At 43.6% G+C, this 25,682-nt stretch overlaps 1 protein-coding gene across 1 annotated transcript in view; it reads right to left on the bottom strand.

The window, feature by feature from the left end:
* Positions 1–25,682, bottom strand: part of Nr5a2 (nuclear receptor subfamily 5 group A member 2) — a 132,527-nt gene that overhangs the window by 25,371 nt on the left and 81,474 nt on the right. The window contains exon 8 of the mRNA XM_059280192.1: positions 17,934–18,081. Coding sequence (XP_059136175.1) covers positions 17,934–18,081 — 148 coding nt within the window. The remainder of the gene's footprint in view (positions 1–17,933; positions 18,082–25,682) is intronic.

Here is a 25,682-nt window from a genome sequence, read left to right as displayed (position 1 = left end):
TTGAAGGTTAAGACTCTCTTGTGCCTAAATGTTTGAGCAGAGAAGACATCTGTGTGGCCATCTGTGATGGCAGTCCTTCCATTTCCCTTTGCTATCTGGGCCATCAAAACACTTAGAAATCTACACACGAGGTCTTATATCGACAGGTGCCCCACTTTTCAGAAGGGTCTTCAGATTCCCGTTTTCTGTGGACTCTTTATGTGTGAGAGGACACTACCTTAACACATTTGTGTAGTCTAGTATACTTCTTATGCAGGAGAAAGTGGACCACCAGCCTCAGTCTCCCCAGAGAAGCTATTGAAAATATGGACATTATTACCCCAAACATTCTGGTTTAATTCTGGGAATTATAAACAAAACCTTTCACCCTTAATTGACTCCTGAGGAGCAACAACATTTAGGAGTAACTGTTCAGACAGTGGTGGAGAGTTCTTGATAGGTCATAAAAAATTCAGATTCCTGGGCCCCACCCATTGACATTCCCGTTTAGTAGTCCCAGGAATTGAGGGTTTTCGTCAAGACTGGACAAAGCCAACACGGGCAGGTCCTTGGACAACGGTCTGGGGGACTATCGGGACTATGGTTATAGTTGTAGCAACAGGAATTTCACAAGTCACGGGGATGTGAAAGGCAAGATATTTTGCTGTGGGATGTTCTGTATGGCAAATGTGTTGCTAATTAGTCAATAAATAAAACACTGATTGGCCATTGGCTAGGCAGGAAGTGTAGGCGGGACAAGGAGGAGAATAAAGCTGGGAAGTGGAAGGCTGAGTCAGAGAGACACTGCCAGCCGCCACGATGACAAACAGCATGTGAAGATGCCGGTAAGCCACGAGCCACGTGACAAGGTATAGATTAATGGAAATGGATTAATTTAAGCTGTAAGAACAGTTAACAAGAAGCCTGCCACGGCCATACAGTTTGTAACCAATATAAGTCTCTGTGTTTGCTTGGTTGGGTCTGACGGCTGTGGGACTGGCAGGTGAGAGAGATTTGTCCTGACTGTGGGCCAGGCAGGAAAACTCAAGCTACAATATTTCTAGAAAGCCGAACCAACAGCAACTCCAAGGTTCAGAGACTTGGCAGAAAGTCCTCCAACTGTCAGGTTTGCTTGGGGCGGGGCCTGAGAAGAGAGAGGGCAGGTGCCCTGTGACTTTGGAAAGGCAAACTAGAGTCCATTTCACAGGTCAAATAGGAAGATGGTTTGCCCGAGCGCAGACCAACATTTCTCTGTAGGAACTGTATGCTACACACAGAAATAAACAAGCATGTGGAAAACTGGAGAAACACACAAACATAGTAACTGTACACACTCCCACTGGACACGCTCACTGGACTGAACCAATACTACTTTTCTGATTGTATCACAGAATAAGGCATTTTGCTAGGGAAAACACTCCTGGGTGAGTGTTTTTTCTCCCTGACTTCTATCGAATCTGTAACGATTTCGAAATGAAAAGTTGAAAAGAGACAAACAAATGAAGTGCAACCACATAGTGCTTCCCGGGAAGCCTCACGTCCCAGAAGCACAGGAAATCCTACTACACCAGCTAAGCAGTTGAAACTCAACAGACAGGGGAACAGCAATGGTGATTTTAAAAAGATGATACAACGTTCTTCAGGTCAGACAAAGTAGATTGTAAGAGGAGAGGACTAAAAGGAAAATAAGAAGAATCTGGGATGGGGAACGTGATGAGGTAAAGCTGACAGGAGTTGGAGGTGACCGGGGGCGGGGGAGATGATAAAAACATTGTATTCATGTATGAAATCTCGAAATAAAAGAACTTTTATGTAGGGCTGGAGAGATGGCTCAGCCATCATGTAAGGATGTGAGTTCAGCTCCCAGCACCCACATCAGGTGGCTTTTACATGCCTATAAATCCAGCTGCAAGGGATCCTATGCCTGTGTCCTCCCCAAGCACCTGCACTCATATGCACCCCCCCCATATTAAAAAAAACTGACATAAAACTGTTCTTTTACAACAGTAAGAGTTTACCAAGAAAATGCATCAAAATGATCAAAATGATGAAAGTCAATAAAACTTGACACCTGACAAATATACTGTATTACATAAGCCAAACTTCCACAAATTAACTAAATACCACATTACAAAGAAAGTCTCCATGACGGGTAGCTCAAAGTTTACAATCAAGAAATGAAAACAGCCAAACTCATGTTTGTTTGGGAATCTGAAAGCTCGCTGCTAGAGAAACCATTGATTTTTAAAACCACAAGAGAACACAATAGAAATATAAGGTATTTGGAGGTGACTACAGAGTCACAGAGGGGACCACTCTCAGGTTGTGCACCACACAAGGCTCTGTCATGGACTCTTATGTGAGTGGCACCCCCTAGAGTTCTGAAGATTGACAAGCATGACCTTCTAGACTCCCTGAAAGCCATGGACGCTGAAGATAGGATGATGATTGTGCCAAGAGGCAACTTTGTAACCCTGACTCTTTTCAGAAAAATAAAACTGTATTGCTAAAAACAGATGAAGAGAATGTTCAACTCAAGAAGCTAGAGTGAGAACAAGCTAATAAAGAGGGAGATCTTCTGAAACAGAAGGCAAAGAAGGAAAAAAACAGCTGTGTATCTTCAAGGTCAACAATGTACTCTCTTCTTTCCTTCCTAAAGAAACAAAACTTCTCATAGTAATTTCTAAGACTTTAGAATTATAAGAGATGGAATTGCTACCACAGCTCTAAGTTACCATCATCTAGTCAACCAAGTTAGGCATTTATTCACTTAAAATATTCAGTACATGGATATTAACTGATGAGACGATATCAAGGAAAAGGATTGCATTGTAATAACAAGTTATATATAAAGTAGCTAGAACAGCATGAACTAAAAGACAAGGCAGAGTATATCTGTGGGGAAAATGACACAGCTTCCCTGAAGACTCTCAACAGACCCCCACCGACTGAAGAAAAGGGTAAACCATGTTCATGAATGAGAGGAATTCACTTCCGTGAAGTCAAAAACTTCCCCTAAATCAATCTTTAAACATAACTCAATTCCAACCAAAATCCTACCATATAGGATTCTACCTACAATTCACATGGAACAGCAGAAGTCTAAGAACAATTAAGACTATTTTTAACATGAGACCAATTAACTACCAATTATTAGGTTTCACTATAAGGAGCTGGGCACTGTAGGAGGTAAATCCCAGCACAGAGGAGGTAGAGGCAGATGAATCTCTGTGAGTTTGATTGAGCCCAGCCTGGTCTACATAGTAAGTTCTAGAACAGCCAAGGCTGTGTAGAGATGCCATCTCAAAAAAACAAAAAGAAAAAAAAGATTGTAAAGATTTCTGTAAGAAGGATTAAAACACGTATTTGCTTTGAAGTAACCAAAAAGGTCAATGATATAAGATAAAAAATTCAGAAAGAGACTCACATATATGTGTGCACACGTATACACACACACACACACACACACACACACACACACACACACTCTGACTATATAAAAGACAGCATTAAAAATGAGAAAATAGCCAGGCGGTGGTGGCGCACGCCTTTAATCCCAGCACTCGGGAGGCAGAGCCAGGCGGATCTCTGTGAGTTCGAGGCCAGCCTGGGCTACCAAGAGAGTTCCAGGAAAGGCGCAAAACTACACAGAGAAACCCTGCCTCGAAAAACCAAAAAAAAACCAAAAAAATGAGAAAATAATTTATTCATAAGTAGTATTGGAACAATTAACTACTTTTAAAGAAAATAAAAACTCATGCACTAGACACAAAAATAATAAAGTTTGAGCATTTTAAAGGTCTAAATATCAAGATATTTATCTTCAGTTTTGGACTGTGGTGTTCACATCAGTCCAAAGTAAACTACAGAAAATCCATTTCAAATAATAAGGCAATGCTTAGCTACATGGTTACTCACTAGTTAGAAGATAACACGAAAAAGGATCACACTGTAATAAATAAATAAGTATACACTCACACTCATATACACACACATTTTAAAAGTTAAGAAGGATTTCCTAAAGAAAATACAAACATCAAAATCACACAGGAAAATATTGATGACTATGGCCACTTCTGTGAAAGAAAAAGAATCCACCCATCCACCTACCCATAGAAGAAAGGGGAGGGGCCCTGACTAAGGAAAGCATATTTCCCAGTAGGCTAATGGCATGAGCTGACAGTTTAAAGAAATGGGTAGAAGGATGTTCAAAGCCATTGATAATCACAAGTACAAATTCTAAATAATGGCAAATTACTCTAATGAACTATAATAAATGATGGTGTTGATCATGATATGGGGGTAACAGGAACTCTTACTCTGCATTAGAATGTCATTTGGTACACCCAAATTGTATAGGAGAAGAAGTTAGAAATTTATAGAAACAAAAATAATTGTACAATAATATATTAGAATAAGATATGGGGAGGAATGGTTTCTCAAATTTTTTAAATATCCATGAACTGGACAGCGAATCACTAGCTCGGGGAGTTTGCCAACAATGGAATAATGTGAGCGGTGGCAACAGGTGACCCAGGTTTCCCAGGAATTCCAAAGATTCTCAAATCAAAACAGCAATCTGGAAAATATAACCCAGAGCAATGAGGGCAAACCAAGATGTTTTTAAACGCTAAAAGCTGTATTCTTTTGTAAGACAAGAATAAGCTGCTGCAGCCACCTCATTGAGAGAGGAATTTCCTTGAAGTTATAATTAGAAATAATACTGTTACAGTATCCAGGGGCTCCAGGTCCACTGATAGGCACTGCCCTGGACACAGGCCAGCACATGTGGTTATTCCATTTATCTCAGAATTCCTTGTGGCCAACAACAACAGGTTATTTTCTCTTAATTTTAGGAGAAATCGCTAATTACTAAAACTCCTTCCTGGCTTTCTTCTATTTTCTGGTTCAAGTTTTTGATCAAGAGCAATCCGTGTTTTGACCACCATTCATTAGGAAAGCCAGAATCTGCTGTGAATCCAGACCTAGAACCTGTGACCACTGATCCTTCTGCTTACCATAAAGAGCCATCATGATGGGATCCTGATTCCCAGACACTTCTTCATATTAAAAAAAAAAAAAAAAATCTGCACAGAGGCATCTGGCCAACATCCATATGCTGTAATTTCTAAAGTGCTTCTGTTTTTGCAGTGATCACACTCGTGACTCCATCCCCCAGACTGGGAAACAGAACAGCTCTTGCTGAAAGCTGCCAGGTTGTAGTGGGATACGGGGGTAAAGGCAAGTTGTTGGGCCCATACTCGGCTTCCGCTTTCAAGGGACATCTAGAAGGATTTGATTTTCTCCAGGCTCCTAACTGGTCTACTTAGAATGAGTTACCCATCGTCGTCGTAATTGACAAATGTGGAGATTGCCTTGTAGTTTCCATAATTAATTAGCCAGAAAAACAGTTGGGAGTTGTGTAGAAAATCTGGCCTTTGGTATCTAAAGTGTGCAGAGAGCTCAGTTCCGTTCCTTACTGCCTGCGTGATTTTTACGTGGTTGCTGGACCTCTCTGCCTAAGGATAGATAGCATAGGAACAGAACTTGCTGTGATGCTCAGAAAGAACCAATGCATGCAAAAAGTACACGACAACAGGGAGCCGCGCAATCATAAACGAACACACCGACTAAGCAAGCGTTGCTTTCTCGTATGAATGGCATTCCAGGAGTGATGCTCCAGGAAGGATGCTAGCTGCCTGAAATACAGAATGAGAACTGAGCTGGTACTCTAGAGCTGTGGGACCCACGAAACCCTTACGGTAGAAAATGATCGATGGAGCACTGTCAGAGAAGCAACACAAAGTCAGAGGAAGAAATGAGGGAAGGATGATTCTTATACCCACACAGCCTGGAGCCTAGATGCCACGGTCTGAAGTTTGACAGCTAAGGAAGCTGTCACTCAGGATGACTCCCAGGGTCACGGGTGAGAATAAATAGCCCCACCTTCCTGTGTCCTACTTGCTCGGCTTCTAGGTGGCAGGACCAAGATCTTGGAAGTTCAAGTCTTTGACCATAAAAATATGAAAACAAGTTTGTTTGTTTATTGATTTAATTGTCTCATGTACCCCAGGATAATATAATAGAGCTGTGCCAGTGGGCCTGGCTTATAAATTTGTGTTCGACTCCCTACTCCTCACTCTACTTAGTCCCTTGAATTGGAGGCTAGCAATCTGAGTAAAAGAGAAACTTTTGATGTTATTATTGGACAGCTATTGAACAGAGTACTGATGGGACAGTCTGCTGGCTGTTTTTAATTTTTGTTCTTTTTTTTGCTTAAACTTTGTTCAAGAACAAAGCTAATTTTTCTAACAGGTTTTGGTCCTCAAATTGTAACAATTCCTTTAAAAAATATAAATTATTTAGGGCTTGCTTTCTTAATAACACAGGCTTCCTAAGTGAAGCCTTCACATTTTTTTTTTTGTACTTGAGACTGGTAATTTCCATGTAATCACTAGTCTTAGAGACTATCCTATCCACCAGTAGATCTAGAGAACTGCAGCTGTCATAGGTCACTCAAGTGATCTAACAAGCATTTACATTTGTGAAAAACTGAAGGGCAGAGCTGAAGAATTCCCTGGTCTGCTTGTGTGCTAGCAGTTCATCACTGAGGCTCTGGCCCAAAGTGGGAAGAGGCCTAACTTTGCTGATTGAGTTAGATTTGCTTTGGGGATGGATGGTTTGCTTTTGGGGATGTACGGTAGATGGAGGAGAAGGAAATGGCTGGAGTTTGCTTCATCTGACAAATTTCAGAATATTAAAAGTTAGAATAACGCCCCTGGTTAGTGGATAGAATCGGCTAGAGCTGGGGCTTAGAACAAAGTTGGAAAACCAGCAATGGGCGGGCGGTGTTGGCATGCACCTTTAATCCCAGTAAGAGAGAGAATGAGGCAGGTGGATCTGAGTTCAAGGCCAGCCTGGTCTACAGAGAGTTCCAGGACAGCCAGGACTACATTACACCTAAAGAGGCACTTCCCAATAAGCAGCTTTCGATTAGAGACTTTCACTAAGGGGAATACAGATACTTTTAGACATAACTATTTGTTGACATGATTTCCAGACATTCTGCTAAATTCTTCATAACTAGTATTTAATCTTCATGATGCTTTATGTAGATCTGGATTGTGTTGAATTTACAAATATGGACACTGAGATCGTTCCCCAAAATACTGCAGAAAAAGAGTCCAAATTCAAGCATGCAGATCTTACCATCAAGCTACTCCCTGCCCCCATCTTCCCCAACTGATAAGAACTAGTTAAAAATGCCTCCTCCCTTTCTTACTACCTCCTTAATGCACTATTCTTTCAGGGCCCAATCATAGGACTTGCCCATATGCGGTACAGAGTGGTGATGTGGTACATGCCTAGCCCCCAGTAAATAAATACAATGTAATCAAGGTTCTACACAAGAGCAGCCTTTCCTGGACTGCTGAAGTCCATTCTGGGCGCCTTTCCTGAGGTGGAGTTTGCTTCCAATCCCGACTCTACAGAGATGGGTTCAGGTCACACGGCCTCTGTCAGCCTCAAGGTCCTTGTCCCAATATGACTTGACAGCACCACGTGTTTCTTACGTTATAGGTTCTAAGCTCCCATTCTAGAATTCCACCTGTCCAAACCCAAGACAGAAGATGCTCAAAATCCACATGGCTCAGGGATTGGTGAGCTCCCGGGGGTGTCCTTTCTCAGTTTCCACAAGAGAGCTGACAAAGGCCTTGTCACTAGCAGTACATGGTGGGGTGAGGCATGCCTTGATTCAGTGGGAAAAGCTTCTTATTAGGAAGGTGCCAAAGGCGAGTGAACGGTGCAGATGACGTGTGGGCTTTGAACTACTTGCTTGGTTCGCCATGCCTTATTTGGAAGGGTGTCCCCAAGATCTGAAGAGCAGGTCTACAGCAGGTAAGGCTTTTTCTAGAAAAGCCATGTGCTGCCACATCCTTCACAGCCTGACATGATAAGCTTTACAATGGTAGGCACTCAGTATATCTTGTGGACTTCAGTGTTTCAAAATGATGAAATGTCCCTTACTTTCCTATTCATTCTTGCCTCCTGGCTTGTACGGGGTCTGTCTGGAATTTAACCTCTTCACCAAACACTGTCAGGACACAAGTCTGGACTCCTATCAGTAGGATCCTATCAGTAAACCAAGAGGAAGCTTCAACAGATGGCTCACAGGTGAGCCACCGATTTGCCCCACTCTTTGCACCAAGATGCTTGGGTCCGGGGCTCACTGGTGTGCTGATCCGTGATGACCCTGATGCCCGCTCCCCACTTCTGCACAGGACTGTGGTCTACACTGCCTCTGAGAAGTGAGCAGAGCAGTTGGCATGGCAAAGCAGGAAGGAAGGCCAGGAGCAAAGTGCTTTCTCCCTTTATTTGTCTTTCTGGTTAGGCTCAACCTGCCACGCCGAGTCTCTGAAAAACCATCTCACGAAATAGCAGTAGTTAGCAAAACGACAGTATTGCACTAACAACTGAAACATACTAAATATTTTAAAGCATAATCTACTCAGAAATATGCTGAAATGAATGCTACTTGGGCAATTACATTCTTGTGCCAACAGATAACAAATAATAATCGCTTCTTCAGTGGCGGTAAATACATATTGATTAAGCACAAACTTAGAACTCCAAAATGAATTATATCTGGTCATGGCTAAACTGCTTTGCTCACTGAGAGGGAAATTAAAAAACAAACAAAAAACCCACAACACAACACCTATTATACTACATTCAATTAAGGCAAGCATCAGCTTTATGTACCATTATTTGCCTCTGCCAAAGCTCTATGGTATAAATATTGAACTGTGGCATCTCCTGAATGCTAATCAATCCGTTCTGAATTTCAAATGATTACATAAATTTTAGGAAGCGCTTATTTGCTGGCATTCCCTCAGCTGCAGATACCTCTACAGGGCGATAGTATGAAGATATGCACGGCCATTTGACAAGTGTCTAAGTGAGTGTTTTATAAATTAGAATATCACAGCTGAAAAGGTAAAAACTGAGCCTGCATGTTAATTGTACAGTGAACCTAGGGATATTTCCTTTGCTTATCTGACTTCACGAGGAACCATTTGACCGATGCATGTGGGGCAAGATGTGAGATGAATGGAGAGCATCACTGGACTCAGTGGGCCAGTCATCAATGGCAGGTGTGTTTTGGTAGAATTTAGAGGAAGGTCTTAATACAGCAAACAGCATGCCAGCCTGTGAAAGGGCAGCAACCTACCACAGAATGGGAAGATTAAAAGACCTTTTAACAGATTTCATGAAACACGTAGCTTATCTTAATATTCAGCCTTAAACTGCAGTGCCTAAGTAGATCTTTACTAGTTTTCACCCCTCTGAAAGTGTGTGTGTGTGTGTGTGTGTGTGTGTGTGTGTGTGTGTGTGTGTGTGTGAATCATTTCTCTCTTTCCAAAGGTGGGTGCTAGGGAATTGAACTCAGGTCATCAGACTTGGTGGCAGATACCTTCACCTGCCGAGCCGTCCATCCAGCTAACCCTTGAACATTCTTACAGCACTTCTGGAGCAAACCCTCTACAAAGGATGAGAACAGAACTGTTCCTGCCCTTTCTGGATCCGCCTTCCAGCAAACGGTCCCCTGGGTGTCCCCTCCTTGGCTTCACAAATGGAAGGAATCACGTCTTTTGCATGAAAATTGTAAACACAGAGCCTGATCAATGGGGTCAAAGTCCCCGGCTGGGCTGGAGCCTTGTTCACTGACTGATTTAGTGTTGCTAATGAGCAAAGGGGAAATTGGTTCTTTCCGCTGCTTTTGTTGCCCTCCTTAAGACATGATGGGGACACTTTGCTCGATGACAGAGAAAGGACACCTCCCAAACCCAACAAGATGTGGGGCGGTCCTCTTCTAGAGGGGTTCATGAGAGAAGTTACTCTTCTTGTAACCCCTGGGTACTTCCTTCCCCAACAATGTGTATACGATGCCCGGAAGGTAGAAGATGCCCGGAAGCTGATCCCAACGCTGAGCAAAGAAGCACCAACACACCACACGACTGTGGCCCCTACACGTCCCTCCTGGGACCTTGCAACTCAGGAAGATCAGGCATGAGCAGGGCCCAGGCCAGAGCCACGCTTCCTCTGCCAGTCAGACAACCCATGACTGGCCAGTCACCAGGCGGCCCGCCAAGCTCTTTCCTCTCGGATTTACACTCCAGTGTCTTGCTGACATCCGGGCTTGAGTTAGCTCATGGCATTGCAGTTGAAGCTGCCAGTGTGGACCTGTAACTGCACAAGATGAGCCCTGGCCTAGGAGGAGCCCGCCACTGTGAAAGCACTGTGGGCATTGAAGACCTGTTGGCAGCCTGGGAAGTAACTTCATCGCTTCCCTGTGGCATGAACGGGAGGAATCCTGGCTTAAACACAGTCACCACAGGCAAGCAAAAGGGAGGCCCAACTGAGGGCCCAAGAAATGGCAGGAACCTTTCTAAACCCCATTTAATGATCAAAGGTTTACTCTTCAGTAAGTCCCTGCTGTGTCTGATGAGATGGGAGATGAATAGTTATAGCGCCCATTTATAGTCTTCCCTTTCCAAGCGAAACACGCATCCGCAGCAGCAGCAGCACACACTCCCGTCAAGGTAGGTGGTTGTATGGCATTCTTTGACTCTTTGCACAAAGGCCCTGACTGGCTTAGGCTCAAGAGGCCAGCCAGTGCCCACCCCTCACCCCACCCCCACCCCCCATGTCGCTGTGATTCACAGCCTGCAGAAAGCTCTCACAGCGCCTTTCTCTGGACCCTGCTACTGAGAGGACACGTTGCATAGAGAAAAAGGTGAAGGGAGTGAGCCAAGCACAAGGTCTTTATCAATGTGGAAGCCTCAGAGGCTAAAACTCAAACAAAGCACGCACGCGCACACACACACACACACACACACACACACACACACACACACACACACACTGGAAAATGAAGACTATTGAAAACTAACCAAAGGCTAAAATGCACTGTTCAAACAGTAAACACTGTGTGATGATATTTACTAATACAACGTCAACAGCATGGAGCATGATAAGAGTTAGCACCAAACTCCTTAGTGTAGTTGTTAGTAGCCTCTCTCTTGAAGACATAATCCCCAGGTTCAGTCAACTAATGCTTACCACCAAAGGGTTTCATCCATCCGAGCATAAGATTTATGACAGAGGTAGCAAATTTATATGGAGTAGGTCCCTGCTGCTCTCCAAGGATTCTTTTCTAGACCACACTTTTCAATTAATTATCCTACTTCTATTTTGCCCATATAAATCTCATCAGTACATGTAGGCATTGGTGATGGGTTCCAATATCTCTAAAGAGGCTGGGTGCATGGAGCAGAGGAGCATTCATTGGCCCCACGCGAAAACATGGAGTAAATCATCCAGTTTTCTTTCTTTACATACAAAACCAGAGTACAGTGTTCACTCAGGTCCCTTTCTCCTGTAAAGTAGACGTTAACTTAGCTGGATGTGCTTTTAATGCCAGTACCTGGGAGGCAGAGGCAGGTGGATCTCTAAGTTTGAGGCTAGCCTTGTCTACAGAGGGAGTTGTAGGACAGCCAGAGCTACATAGTGAGAGCCTCTTTCAAAAGAACAAAAATCTTTAATCTCAGCACTTGGGAAGCAGAGGCAGGCAGATCTCTGAGTTCGAGGCCAGCCTGGTCTACAGAGGGAGTTCCAGGACAACCAGGGCTACACAGAGAAACCCTGTCTGAGGGAGAGGGGGCTGGGGAAAGAAAGAAGAAAAAAAAAACCCAGTAACAACACCAAAAACAAACAAAAAACACATCAAAAGACACTAAATTATGGACTCATGTGAAGCTATTTTCTCTTAACAGCACTGAAGGTGTTAAAGACCTTTCCTTTCTTGTGTGGCTCATTCTCCTAATGCTGCCATGCTGATGATTCAACAGAGTTTTCTTCTTAAAGGGGCTCTCTTTAGTCTCCATCACTTTCCTTATAATAACTATATTCATAATGTAAAAACATATCCTTATTTCCTAAAACAAAATGCTCCAAATCCTCTAGTATTTCTCCAGGGGCTCGACCTTCTAGGCTATCTATCTCCAAAGCTTGTGTTTCTGCTTTTTTAATTATATTTTTAACTATTATCTCATTTCCTATTGCATTTTTTTCAAATGCAGAGATTGGGAGGAAAGGCAATAAATATTGATTAAAACCCCCTATCTGTCATGTAGAGTACAGAAGCAAAACATACACTATGTATGACTTTTCAGCGCACTGACCGGGTAGATAAGAGGTCCGGGCGTCACCATACAGCAGCCTTTGTCTGCTCTGGACTGGAGCAGTTCAAAGGAGCCACAGCAGACAAGGTAAAAAAAAAAAAAAAAAAAAAAAATGCTCTGCTCGCCTTACAATGCCTCAGTTTTGTTTTTTCTTGAAGATCCTTCACTATCTCAAGGTTCATTTTGATCAAGTCCTACCAAATTTATTCTCTGATCCTACAGAGACTGGATCTGGTGAGTACTCCTTCAAGATAAAGGATCAGTGTTCAGAAGCATCAGAACAGACCTGGGCTGGGGCAAACCACTCTACAGCGAACACAGTTCTCGCCTGGGCCCTCTGCACCTCCGTTGATGGTCCACAGAGAGGACTCTGGTGAAGGCAGCTACAGTACTGACCCTTTGTGTCATTCCCGGAGACAACCAAACCCATCTTGTCTAGGGTTGTTGCCTCCACAGGATGACTCTTAGGCGGTGTGTGATGGATAGTCAGGCATCATAGTCAACGACGGGAATATGGGATGAAGCGAAGAGCTAGAATGGATGAATCTTAAAGACAGGATGTTCTCATCCATTTTACCGGATGTAGCATTCCATCAGCACCAGTGGGGAACCACAGAGATTCCTTCCCTACTGTGTGCTAACCTGGCCTAAAAGTCACTACTTGGAACAGATGTCCACAAAGTCCCAGATTTTAGCCATCAATATTTCTTTCAATCTTTCTGCAAGTTAGATGTCCAAAAGAGCTGGTCAATAACACCTCCTCTCATAAACTTGGAGAATGGAAACTACTAGAACAAACAGTTGAATTTTCAAGAGAGGTTTGTGTGATATGCAGCCTTTTGGTTAAACTATTACTTTGGCAAAGGCTTTGACTTTCAAACTAACTATGTCTATTTATTCATGTATTTTATCAGTAAACATTTTGTAGGTCCCTACTGCGTCCTTGAAGTCTGTATGTAAAGCAAACATTTAGAAGGATTTTAATGGAGGCTCCCTTACAGAGCCGGACTCTACCACGCAGAAGAGACTGAAAAGCAGGCCTATCCCTCTTGTGGGCTACTCTGTACTTAGACTTGAGACAATAGTTAGCCACTGCTTCGATCTGGCTATTTCCCCTCAAGGAAAAGAACTGTAATGGGAAATAAAGAAATATCACAAGGACTTTGAGAACTAGCGCATGATCAGAGAAGAGGGCAAGAAACCAGGGGTACTCACTCAGGGAGAAATACAACAGTCTACTAGGTCTTTCTTTTTTCCCCTGGGATACAGCAAAGGCTCAGCAGCAGCCCGCCATCCGGTCTCCAGGCTAAGAAAATCTCCGAGCCAAAGTAGAGTCTTAGCTGGAACATTTCAGTGACTTGCTGCACCGGGCACTTAAACCACATTAATATTCCTCATGGACCCTAACATGGATGACATTACTCAGGATCCTTAAAAGGCAACCAAGTGCTCTCCAGCTGTCCCCTCATTTTCAGACTACAGTCTGTGGGAATCTTCCTCATCTCAACCGTGTCCCTAATGATGGTGAGGATGTAACACTCCACTTCTCCCTCTGTAACAGTTACTTCTGCACTGACAGCGCACAGGAAGTGTTATCAGCCACTTTAACTCCTTATAGGAAAGAGTGGGAGTTTAAGCTGGTTAAATAAACGTGAAAATAACTGGACAACTCACGATGCCTATTTGCTATAAGAATATCAATGGGCACAAATCACATGGTTAGGCAACAAAATGTGATAGTTTGGTAATTTAGCAGATATGTATTTTGAGATTAGGTCTCATATATCCCAGGCTGAGTTTGATATGTAGCCGAGAATGACCTTGAACAGCTGACTCTGCCTTCTCAGTGCTGGGATCACAGGTGTGATCCATCACAGGTGGGTTTTTACCATAACTAGGTCACGTGGTACCGGGGATGGAACCCCGGGGCCCTGTGCACTATCCAGGGCCACTTTAGCAGAATTTAAGGAACACATAACAAGTAGCAGTGATTGGTCTTTATGGTCTAGCATAGGTCACATACAAAGAGATACTGAGAGACTTGGTAGTTTCCATTTTTACTTCCTGTCTTGGCCAGCTAAACCAACTGTAGTGTGTCTCTTTGTGGATTCAATCAGTAGCTCTGAGAACTTTTAGTCAAGTGTGCTTTTTTATTTAGTCCAGGCATTTAGTGAGTGACTAGTAAGAAGGGATGGCTGTTCCTGGAACCTGCTTTGACTAAACTTGTCAACTACTGTTCCTCCAGACTTTCCTGGCTAAGTACCAAAGAATGAGGTCCTCGGGGGTCTGTCCGGGCTTGGCAACCTACCCTTGGTTCATGTCTTGACTCTCTTTCAGACCACCGTGAAATAGGAAAATCACTATTTTCCATGCTGTTACCACAGAATCACATGATACCAGCTGGCCAGCCTGCTCTCACACTACAGATCCCGGCTGTGCTTCCCAGGTGCCTTCAGAATGAGTCACGGCATCTCCTATTCCACTCCATCCCAGGGCTGCCTCGGAATTGCTGGGTGGACCAAGGCCGGTCCCGTCCTTCTAAGGCCAGGCTATCGCCTACCCTTCCAGCCTGTCTCCTGCTTCGCCCCTCTCTGTTCCTTCAACTCATCTTGCCTTTGAACTTCAGAACGGCTCTTTTGGCTCAAAGTGCTGTACCTGCTTGAGATCACACTCCATCTTCTCTCACTGACTCTCTTGGGGAAGGGCAATGTCATCTCTCATGTGAGAATGAGGATGCAACCACCTCTCAACACAGCCTCCGGCCTTCATCCACTCTACTGCGGCCTCCATGTTTGTCAGGATGAGTGAGGGGCAATGCTGAGCAGTGTTGTAGGATATTGTTTATATGTAGAACGTTTGCTTTAATGATGCAAAGATGTGTTGCATTCCTTTATGTTGCATTTGTTTAACTCTGTGAAGCTGTGTTATTGTGTCTGTCTAAAACACCCAATGGTCTAATAAAGAGCTGAAGGGCCGATAACAAGGCAGGAGAAAGGATAGGAAAGGCTGGCAGGCAGAGAGAATATATAGCAGAAATCTGGGAGGAGCAAGAAGAAAGGTCAAGGAACGAGAAAGGAAGGAGGAGGACTTCAGGGGCCAGCCACACAGCCACACAGTCAGCCACGGAGTAAGAGTGAAAGTAAGATATACAGAAGAAAAGGAAAAAGCCCAGAGGCAAAAGGTAGATGGGATCATTTAAAGTTAAGAAAAGCTGGCAAGAAACAAGCAAAGCTAAGACCGGGCATTTAGAAATAAGAATAAGCCTCTGTGTGATGTATTTGGGAGCTGGGTGGTGCCCCGCCCAAAAGGAGCAAAAACAACCAACAACAGATTTCCTTCTCAGTCATAGATGAAACAGTTACTTACTTGGGATCTAAAGTTCATTAGCTATATAACTCAATAGAGTTGGAGAAAAAAAAAGATTGATTATCTATTGTTTCCTTGGGGAAAAAAATTAATGAAGAAAGGTTTCCACTCATAAACTGGAAACCACCTGAATTATAATAATACTAATTACATTTTTACTACTTCTTTAAAAATGAACTCTTGACCTAAACTTATTACACCTGGGATCAAAAGGCCTTCACTTCCCTTTCTTCCTCAGGCAGTAAGCAGACAAGTTTCTAGCAGATAACATCGGCTGGCTCTTCCTCAGGGCTGTGTACTTCCCTCGCAGCCACTGAACAAGGAAGTGGTTCAGAGGATCATTTGTAAGGGTCAAAGGTCGAAGGTGGTCAAGATCCACCTGCCTCCGCGGACCGGCAGAGAATATAGATAGTAATTTGGAGAACCATGAAGGTAAGATACAAGTAATGAAAACCAGGGCTGGAGAGGCGGTTCCGTGGTTACGAGCACTTGTTTCTCTTCCCCAGGACCCGGGGTTCAATTCCCAGCACCCACATGGCAGCTCACAATCAGCTGTAACTAACTCCAGTTCCAGAGGATTGGATGCTCTCTGCTGACCTCCCTGGGCATCAGGCCTGCACCCATGCACATACATACATGTAGGCAGAACACTTAGGAGACAAAATAAATAGATGTGAAAAAAAAAGTTTATGTCAAGAGAACTAAAGATAATTCATGCTTTTGTTTTGTTTTGTTTTTGCTTTTGTTTATTTGAGACAAATTTTCTCTATGTAGCCCTGGCTGTTCTGGAACTCACTCTGTCAGAGGCTGGCCTTGACTTCACAGAGTTTCTCCTGCCTCTACCTCCAAAATACAACTGGGATTAAAGTTGTGTGCCACATACATCTTCACATGTAATCTCGTTCTCCTCATTCAAAATACCAGTGAGTTGAGATCTTAATATTCTGCCAGGAAGAAGCTGTAAATCACTCATATACACATGCCCATATTTCCCACCAGTTGAAAACACCAAGATCTTGGCATAAACCAGAATAATCTGTGAGGTCACAGCAATCAGGCCTGTGTTATCTTATGCTTGGTGATCCACACTCTGTTCTCAAATAATAGACTCAGACTTCCTTGAATAGAACTTTCCCGTTTGTTGTGGTTGATGGAGAAACCACTAGGGCCCATTCCTGGCACTGCCAACCTTTGAACACACCATCTAAAAAACACTGTTGTCTTTTTACATTTACATTGACATTTCTTTTTGCTGTATTCCTCACACTTTCGGGGGGGGGGGGAGGAAGAAAAATGCTCTTTTTCTTTTCAACGTGGACTACATGAGAAAAATGAAGTCTGGCCCTAAGACTTCAGGCCACCCCTTTATTAGCAACAGTTGTATGGCACTGTCATGAGGAATTCTGAAACCAAGGGGCCCCATTTGGAGGGCAGACACATCTGTTTCACTTGGGAGTTTGTTTTATTGTTTTATTTCTTCGGATATGAATTCACAACTATCCTAGAACTGAAGACTAAAGAAAAAACATATGTTGGTAAATCTGATTTCTGCCATTATTTTCGGTCAAGGGAAGTTGCCTCCCTCAGCCTTCTGCCAATGAGGAATGAATGGACTTGGCAAAAAGTTTATTTAACTTGGCTTTGTTAGGCCAACAAAATACAGAAATCAAGTAAGGGACAGGCAGAGAAATCTGTTCCTTTGAAGTCAATAAAAATCCATCTCCTTAATCCTTTTTTTATTCCAAGCAGGGGCGATTTTTCTCAACTGGCTCACTGAGAACCTTGATTTAGCTAATCTATCTTCCTTAGTTATCTTTCTCCTCCAGACCCTTGTGAAAGAAGCATCTTTCCCCTTGACAACCCCTATCCTTTATACATGCAGAGTGGCGCATCTTGTTATAAACATTCTTCAGCTAATCCTGATAGAAGTGGAAAAAGCAGGCTTGTAATTACTACCCCATTTTAGAAGGCTAAAAGCAGCGGAAGTTTAGAAGGCAGGACAGAAAACAAAATTCAAATACAAATCGCAGAAAGATGGCTCCAACTGAGAAAAGCGACTCCTTCCTATGTCTCCACTGTGGCCTCTGTCATGCTATCTGCCCACTGCTCTCCTGTCCACCAGGGAGGAAACTGGAGCACTCCAACTGAACAACTCCTGTTCTCCACCCCAGCCCGTGTGCTGAAGGGCTAAGAATGGTGTAGAAATCCTCGTGAAAGCATGTCCATGTCTAAAGATTTCATTTCCCAGAAGGAACTGCGTTATCTTTGTAGCATCAAGATACCTAGTGTTGGGCATTTGAGAATAGTGTCTGGTTGAATGGACTATGAGAAAAAAACTTTACTTACCTAAGCTGAACAGCACTAGGAACTTCAGACATACAAACTCTCGATGATCAAACTGTAGAGAACGAAGTCTCAGGACTAGCTCCTGTGAATGGCTCAGGAGGTTGGTGAGTGTGACTCCAGCTTGGGAGGCTATGCTAGAGTAGTCAACCTGCAACAACACAGAATCACAGCTGTGACAAACAGCGGGGCTGGCGACACAGAGTCCCCTGGAGATGACTAAGAAATGTGGGGAAAATCAGGCTGCAGTATAGACCTCTAACACAGAGGGAGGCCACAGGCCGGTCTGATGGAGGCAATTCCTCAAGCAACATTCCATTTCTTACACGTGACTCAAGCTGACAGCAACCTACCAGCACACCTAGGGAGAGCTTCGCTCTAGAAAGCAGTTTTGGAGATACTTTCTGTAAAATGTATCACAATTATTCTGATAAAAATCCAACCACATCAACTAGGCGGTGGTGGCGCATGCCTTTAATCCCAGCACTCGGGAGGCAGAGACAGGCGGATCTCTGTGAGTTCGAGGCCAGCCTGGGCTACATAGTGAGTTCCAGGAAAAGCGCAAAGCTACACAGAGAAACCCTGTCTCGAAAAACCAAATAAATAAATAAATAAAAATCCAACCATGTCGATGACTTTGAGAGGGACAAGTTTTTCATTGCCTACATTTTACAAGTACCTACTCCCACTTTTCTGCAGTGAAAATATGTCCGTGCAAGGCAATTATTTTTAATTCTCAAGTATAACGCCAAAGAACAATATACTACCCGCAAAATGAGCCACATAATAATTCTACATGTACACAACGACATTAACCAATACATTAGGACAATAATGGGGGAGATACATCTTAGCTGGCATTGTGAAACATCTTAATACAATCACGGGGCAAGACTGCTTGCTTGCAGGTGATTAAAGTACTGAAGTGTGGTGGTGAGCTTCACTATGTAGCCCAAGCTGGCCTTGAACTCATCACCCTCCTGCTTTACCCTTCCCAGTGCGGTGTCTCCATGCTCGACTCTAAAACTATTTATCAGCTTTGCCGCCTTCCTCAGAAGCTGACATGAAGCTGTTAGTTTGAGATGATTACATTAGATTCTATCAAATTGATCACCACCACCCCCCTTGACGCATGTCCTAATTTTTATGCAGAATAATTTCTTGATCTGGAAAACAAACCCCCAAAAGTCTTATTTCTATTTTCATTTTGTAAAACGCGTTGAGAGGCACCCATCTCCAGTATTCACAGGGACATAAGAAGTTCAATTTATGGTAACGAGAGGTGGGCATGGCTGTCCACGGTAGTCCCGGCTCTGCTCCCGAATTCACAGCCTGGGAAGACCCACTTGGTACCTGGCATTCCCAGCTCTGCTTTTCTGGAGAGCTCTCAAGCAACCAGACACTCTTTTAGGTGCATTTAATTTCTGCAGGAGCAGCAAATTTGTCTGGGAGGCAAGTCCTCATCTGCCACTCACCCAGAGCAGACTGTATTAAATTTTTATATTTATTGACATTTCATTACCATAATTGACTGCGCTTGCTTCGCTAGGAGAAGGCACGGGGCTGCCTCCTACGCAGGAGAACTAGTCCCTTGAGTAGAATTTGCAATTAAAAACAAGGCAGAATGGATTTTTTTTTTTATTGTGTAAATATGATGAGTTGAATTTTCAGCTTTAACTAGAGAATACTGGGTGTAAAGAAATCTTTTTCAAGAGTAGGAAAATTATGAGTCAGTGGAAAGATGACCCCCCCACCCCCCACCCCAAAAGGTGTCAATCAGCTCACAGAGAGTCAACTGCGCATGAAAAAGCCACCACTGATGTGCAGACCAGGGAAGCTCCTGCTTTAAGCCCTGCACCACCCAACTGCTCTGCATACACCCCTGGGCTGGCATCCACCCATACAATTTAAATGTCAAACATTCTGTGAGCTCCTTCAGGTTCCGCTTCAGGAATGTGTAGAAGGGTCAGTGGGCAGGCAGCAGGAACTCTGGGGCAGGAGTCGAACAGGGGGAACTGAACAGAGCACAGCAGGGGCCCCTCAGGCTTGAGAGGGTCATCCAGTCAGCCCTTTGCCACTTTTCTGAAAGGGGAACTTTCCACATCAAGAAAGACCTTATTTCAAAGGGTAGGTGAGACAGCACCATACACTTGTAACCCCAGCACTTGCACCCTAGGGAAGAGTTTACTTGGCTTACAGGTTCCAGTCCATCATGGAGGGAAAGCCAAGGCAGGAACCAAAGCAGAGACCTTGAAGGGACACTGCCATTGACTCACCAAGCTCGCTGACACAACCCAGGACCACCGGATCAGGGGTGGCACTGCCCACAGTGATCTGGGCTCCTCTCTATCAATCATCACTCAAAAAAATACCCCAGGCCAATGAGAGGTGGGTCTAGATTGTGTTGCGTGGATAAAACCTAACCTGCCATGATTAGGGAGCAGAGACAAGAAGACTGCCGCACAACTGGGGCCAGCCTGCACTCTACAGTGAGTTCTAGACCAACCAGGCCTACTTAACGAGACAGCAAACCTCCACAGTCAAACAAAGGGCAATGCCAGCAAGTTTGCTACTGGTATAACACAGGCTGAACATCCTAAACACAAAACCCAGATGGGTATTCAAATCTGGTGGCTCACATCCTTAAACCTCAGCACTCATTTGAAGGCTAGCTCAAGGCCAGCCTTGGCTACTTTCAAAGCTGAGACCACTCTGGGCTACATGAGACTCTGGCAGAAAGGCAGAAAGAAAGAAAGAAAGAAAGAAAGAAAGAAAGAAAGAAAGAAAGAAAGAAAGAAAGAAAGAAAGAAAGAAAGAGAGAGAGAGAGAGAGAGAAAGAGAGAAAGAGAGAGAGAGAGAGAGAGAGAGAGAGAAAGAGAGAAAGAGAGAAAGAGAAAGAGAGAAAGAGAGAAAGAGATAGAGAGAGAGAGAAAGAAAGAAAGAAAGAAAGAAAGAAAGAAAGAAAGAAAGAAAGAAAGAAAGAAAGAAAGAGAGAAAGACAAAACAGAACACAACCCTGACACGTGAAATGCCCTTAGACCTAAAACTTTCCCAGCACCAACAGGACAGCTCCAAGTGACAAGTTCTGTGTTACATGAGGGCACTGAAAAGTATTGGACAAAATCATCTCTGGGCTATGTATGTAAGGTGTATATGAAACAAATGAACTGCATATTTAGACCTGGGTCTATCCCTTAGAGATCTTGTGTTCTCTATGTTACTCTCTGGCACTCTAGTCCCAAGCATTTTCAGATAAGGGGTACTCATGTGTAAGAGAAAGTCTACCGGGGCAAATGGGCTAGCTGGGTGATTGACAGCAGGAAGACCCAATGAGATAATGATGATGGAAGAAACTGGAGACAAAGACAGATGACATGGCTTCAATAATGACCCTTACAAACAAAGAGAGTTGGAAAGGCGGACACCATCTCCAGCCCTTAGGGTCATCGTCATTAAACAAGGCAGTTGAGCTAGAAAAGCTGCCAATCACTTCTGTGGCTATGAAGAGATAATCACAGTAAGAACAATAGTAACTGAAGCTTGGAGCCAACTGAATACTATACACTGTGGTGCTGCTTAATACACACAAGTACACTGTAGTAAAGGTCACTGGTTAAGCCCTGATTCGGAAGGCTGTATTAAAATAAAATGCAAATGCACAGTCTTAATTAATTTTACTGTTAAGGTGAGGTGTGCATGAACTTTCAACAGGTCTATGATAGTAAGTTTGAATAGCAGAATTTCATACTTAAAAACATAACACGCCACATTAAAGGAATCTCAGGAGGTTCCAGGAATATCTATTAAATGAGAGACCTTTAGTAAGATATACCTCAAGAAATCAATTGGCATCTCAACCTTTATAGCCATACATTTATTTACATGCTAATTTGAAAGCTCCAACATGCTTATTAAATGGGGGCTCTGACAACATTTCTTCCAAGGATAATTTATCAAATTGCACAGCTCTGAAGGAGAGCGGTGCTTCATTTCTGATAAATCACAGACCTGCAACTTCCTTACATTTTATTGCAAACATAATTATATTTTCATTGTTGGATGCAGAGTTTGTGCTCATTTCAGGAGCAGCTGGCCTTGTCTTTTATGTACTTAGTAAAATTAATTGATTGCCCTCTTACGTGTAATCTTTATGCCATTAAATTCGAGGGGGAGATTGAAGAATGTTCTAAGCCCGTGTCCCCTCTGGATAAATTTCACTCACCCTGAAGATGCAGAGATAATTTAAGCTAAATTGCTTTTAGTTCTAATGTCCAAAATTTTGATGACTTGGATATTGTAAGATTGTTGTCATTTTAATACGGTACACAATAATAGAAGGTATTAAGTTGACAGTAGACCTTTCCCTTAGGATGACCTTACAGTGGCTGTTTATTAGGTATAATATGCAAATACCAAAATCTGACCTCATATCAGAGTACTCTATTGTTATTTGATACATACACAGGTATACATGCTTATGTGTGTGTATACCTTTAAAATACTGGATAAAAAAGAAATGCCATAAATAAGATACTAGTTAAATAAATTGACAACACTGAATACTAATAATAATTACTTTCCTTTTCCGCCTCAGAGTTATTTAATCTGCACTTATGTCAATGCTGGATGAAAACACACAAGTAGCTAATATGGTGGTGCACACCTTTATACCAGCCTCATGAGGCAGAGGCAGGAGGATCTCTGAGTTCCAGACCAGCCTGCTGATCTACACAACCAATACCAGACCAGAAAGGGCTACATAGTGAGACCCTGTAAGAGAGAGAGAGAGAGAGAGAGAGAGAGAGAGAGAGAGAGAGAGAGAGAGAGAGAGACAGAGAGAGAGAGAGACAGAGACAGAGAGAAAGACAGAGACAGAGACAGAGAGAGACAGAGACAGAGACAGAGAGAGACAGACAGACAGACAGACAGACAGAAAACATAAATTTAAAATGTGATACCAAACTGTTCCTCCCTCTTTCCCTTCTTTCTTTTTCTTTGTGGTTCTAGGGATTGAGCTCGGGGCCTCACAACATTCTTAGGCAAACACTGCCCTCCAAGCTGCATCCTCAGAGCGCTCCTCATTTTTAAAACTCAACGCAGTTTTTTCTTCCTCCTCTGCCATTACAGGTCATTACAGCACTCCACAAATAGTAGAGGAAAGTGAGAACACCAGGGCCCAGAGCAGCTGGGGTCCTGCACCCCTCGGTTGAGCAGAGGGCCGCCATATTTATAGCCACCACACCCGAGTTTCAAGGGAATAGGAAATCACTGTCTAGGGTTCTCCTTGTGTCAAGATTTTGGCTTTGGTATTCATCTTCGTTAGGGTTTCTGTTACTGTGGGGAAATACCATGACCAAAAGCAGCTTGGGGAGGTGAGGGCTTGTTTCAGTGTACACGTCCTGATCGCTCTTTCTTCTTTCTCTTCTGAGGTTCCTACAGGGCGCCTGCCTGTGCTGTGGGCTTGCCCGCAGCACGGCACAGTGCAAAGCACACCAAAGAACAGTTCCTGCCATTATCAAGCAGATGGAGGAAGGGCCTCTCTTATCACGACTCACTGCAGGGCGGTGTCTAATAGTCCTTTCATTGCTTTGATTGCCCTCCATTTATGACTCTATCAGAATACCTTTTCCTCAAATGAAAAAGCATCTTCCGTGCCTATAGGTGGGTCCCAACCATGAAGCCTTAAGAGAGCTCTGCATGCTTTATTGGTACAATGTGGCTTAATTTCTTCCCCAGGGCATCAGCATGACCTTGATACAATGCATCCTGGAACCAGACTTCCATCTTGGTGTGAAAGTTCACATGCTAGACCATTCATGGGAACAGGTCTCTATGTCTCCATGTCAACCTTGTTTCCAGGACTTACTTTTTCAGTCCAGTACTACACAATGATTTCCTGTCGTTTCTATTGCCGTTTGCTCAGGTGGCTGCCACGGTGGTTCCCATCAAACAGGCAGAGAGACTGACACTTGAAAGGTAGGATGACTTTCTCAAGGTAGGGTAGCCAGTAAATTCTACAAAGGGTAAACAGGCTGTCCTGACATACAGAGATACACATACACACATGTACATAAAGGTCAGCCTGGGCTACACCGTCAACTCAACAAACCATCTATCCCCATAGGAAAACACATGCTGTCCCTAAAGTTGTCCCCGCCTACATTAGGCTGTAGACATGAGGAAGGAGGAAGCGCCTTTTTCCCTCCATGGACTTTAATAGATTAGTTTTCTCTAGAATACTGCTTGACTCTTAGACTCAATAGAGCCCTCCTCTCTTCATCACTGCATCAACTGTCGCCTTAATACCGGCATGCAGCATACATTAAATTAATTATTGTTGGTCTAGTCCTCTTCTCCAGCTTTTGCTGTCTGGGAAGTATTTATCATTCTTAGAGAAAGTACTTAGGATTTTTCCTATCCCTCTGAGCTACTGGGTAGAAAGTGGTCTAAAAAGGAGATTAGTGACTAGAAAGTCACTGTCGCTAGCCCACACTGATGAGAGGATATTGAGTTCTGGAGAGAGTGTGGGTGTGACTAGGAATGTGGTGAGGAAGAGCGATCTGTGTCTGGGGCTTGGCTAACTAATTTTACTCAGGTTTTCAGTTAGAGATACAATAGTTCTCACTATGCATAGTCATCTAGTTATCACTTGGCTAATATACTGAATGTTAGAGTAGGTGTTAGAAGCAGATGCGGAGCAACTTAATTGCAAATATCCTTTCCAATCCTGGGGGATGGAGTTCAATGGCAGAGTATGTGTGAGGCTCTAGGTTATAGGTTATATTTTCTCATTGTGCATGTATGTGCGTGCGTGCGTGCGTGCGTGCGTGCGTGTGTGTGTGTGTGTGTGTGTGTGCGCGTGCGTGCGTGCGTGCGCGCGCGCGCACACTGGGTTTGAGCCTCAGAACCAACACTCTCTCTCCCTTTCCCTGTCTCTCTCTGCCCCTGTCTGTCTCACCCCTCCTTCCCTTCCTAATTTTTCTCATGCTGTTGGAAAGCTCATGAGCTCCAGAAGTCTTCCTGAGGGGCTCTTTGCTTGCCTTCCCTGTAACCGCAGGAGCCTGGGGGATGCTTCTCTTGCTTGCTCCATGGCAGACAGTAAAAGCCTTCTCCCATAGTTACCATAAATGAGAATGCTTGGTTACAAGAGCCACCGTCCGGCTGTTGACATGGGGGAAGGTGGGAGCATCTGTACTGCAGGAAAAGTATAAAGAAAAAGCTAGGGCATTCCCTCCCTCCTTCCATTCACGTGCACTGTCCAGAGTGGCAGTGATTGACAGCGAGGGAAACGCTGTTTATTCTGTGACTGTGTTTGGTTTTAAAAATCAAAGAGACAAGAGGTATACTTTCTCTACTTTTCCAACAGTAATTACGGTTACTCCAGGGTCACTGAAGGCAAAACAAACTAGTAATAAGGACTATTTCTAAAGAACTGGGACGAAATGGCACAATCCCATTTCACTTAAGAAAATGAGATCGAACTAATTCACGAGTTGTGTCTTTTACTTCTAATACAGCCTCTAGTTGGGCAAGGGTGGATGGAGATGGTCATAGACATACCCTGCGATTAGACCCAAAATATGGGTAGGTTCCCTCCAAAGACTTGGGCCACAGAATGAAAACACCAAACAAGATTTGGAAGCCCAGGAAGTCAAATAGATTTTTCCTCTCTTGAAAGTTTTTCTCCCCAGAGCTGCTGAGAGCAAGGACCAGATAGTGGTGGAGACGGTCGAATTGATCCAGTCGGCAAAA

This window comes from Peromyscus eremicus, chromosome 15 (genome assembly GCF_949786415.1).
Source record: "Peromyscus eremicus chromosome 15, PerEre_H2_v1, whole genome shotgun sequence".
In the NCBI taxonomy this organism is placed as follows: Eukaryota; Metazoa; Chordata; class Mammalia; order Rodentia; family Cricetidae; genus Peromyscus; species Peromyscus eremicus.
This window is presented reverse-complemented; position numbering and strand designations above follow the sequence as displayed.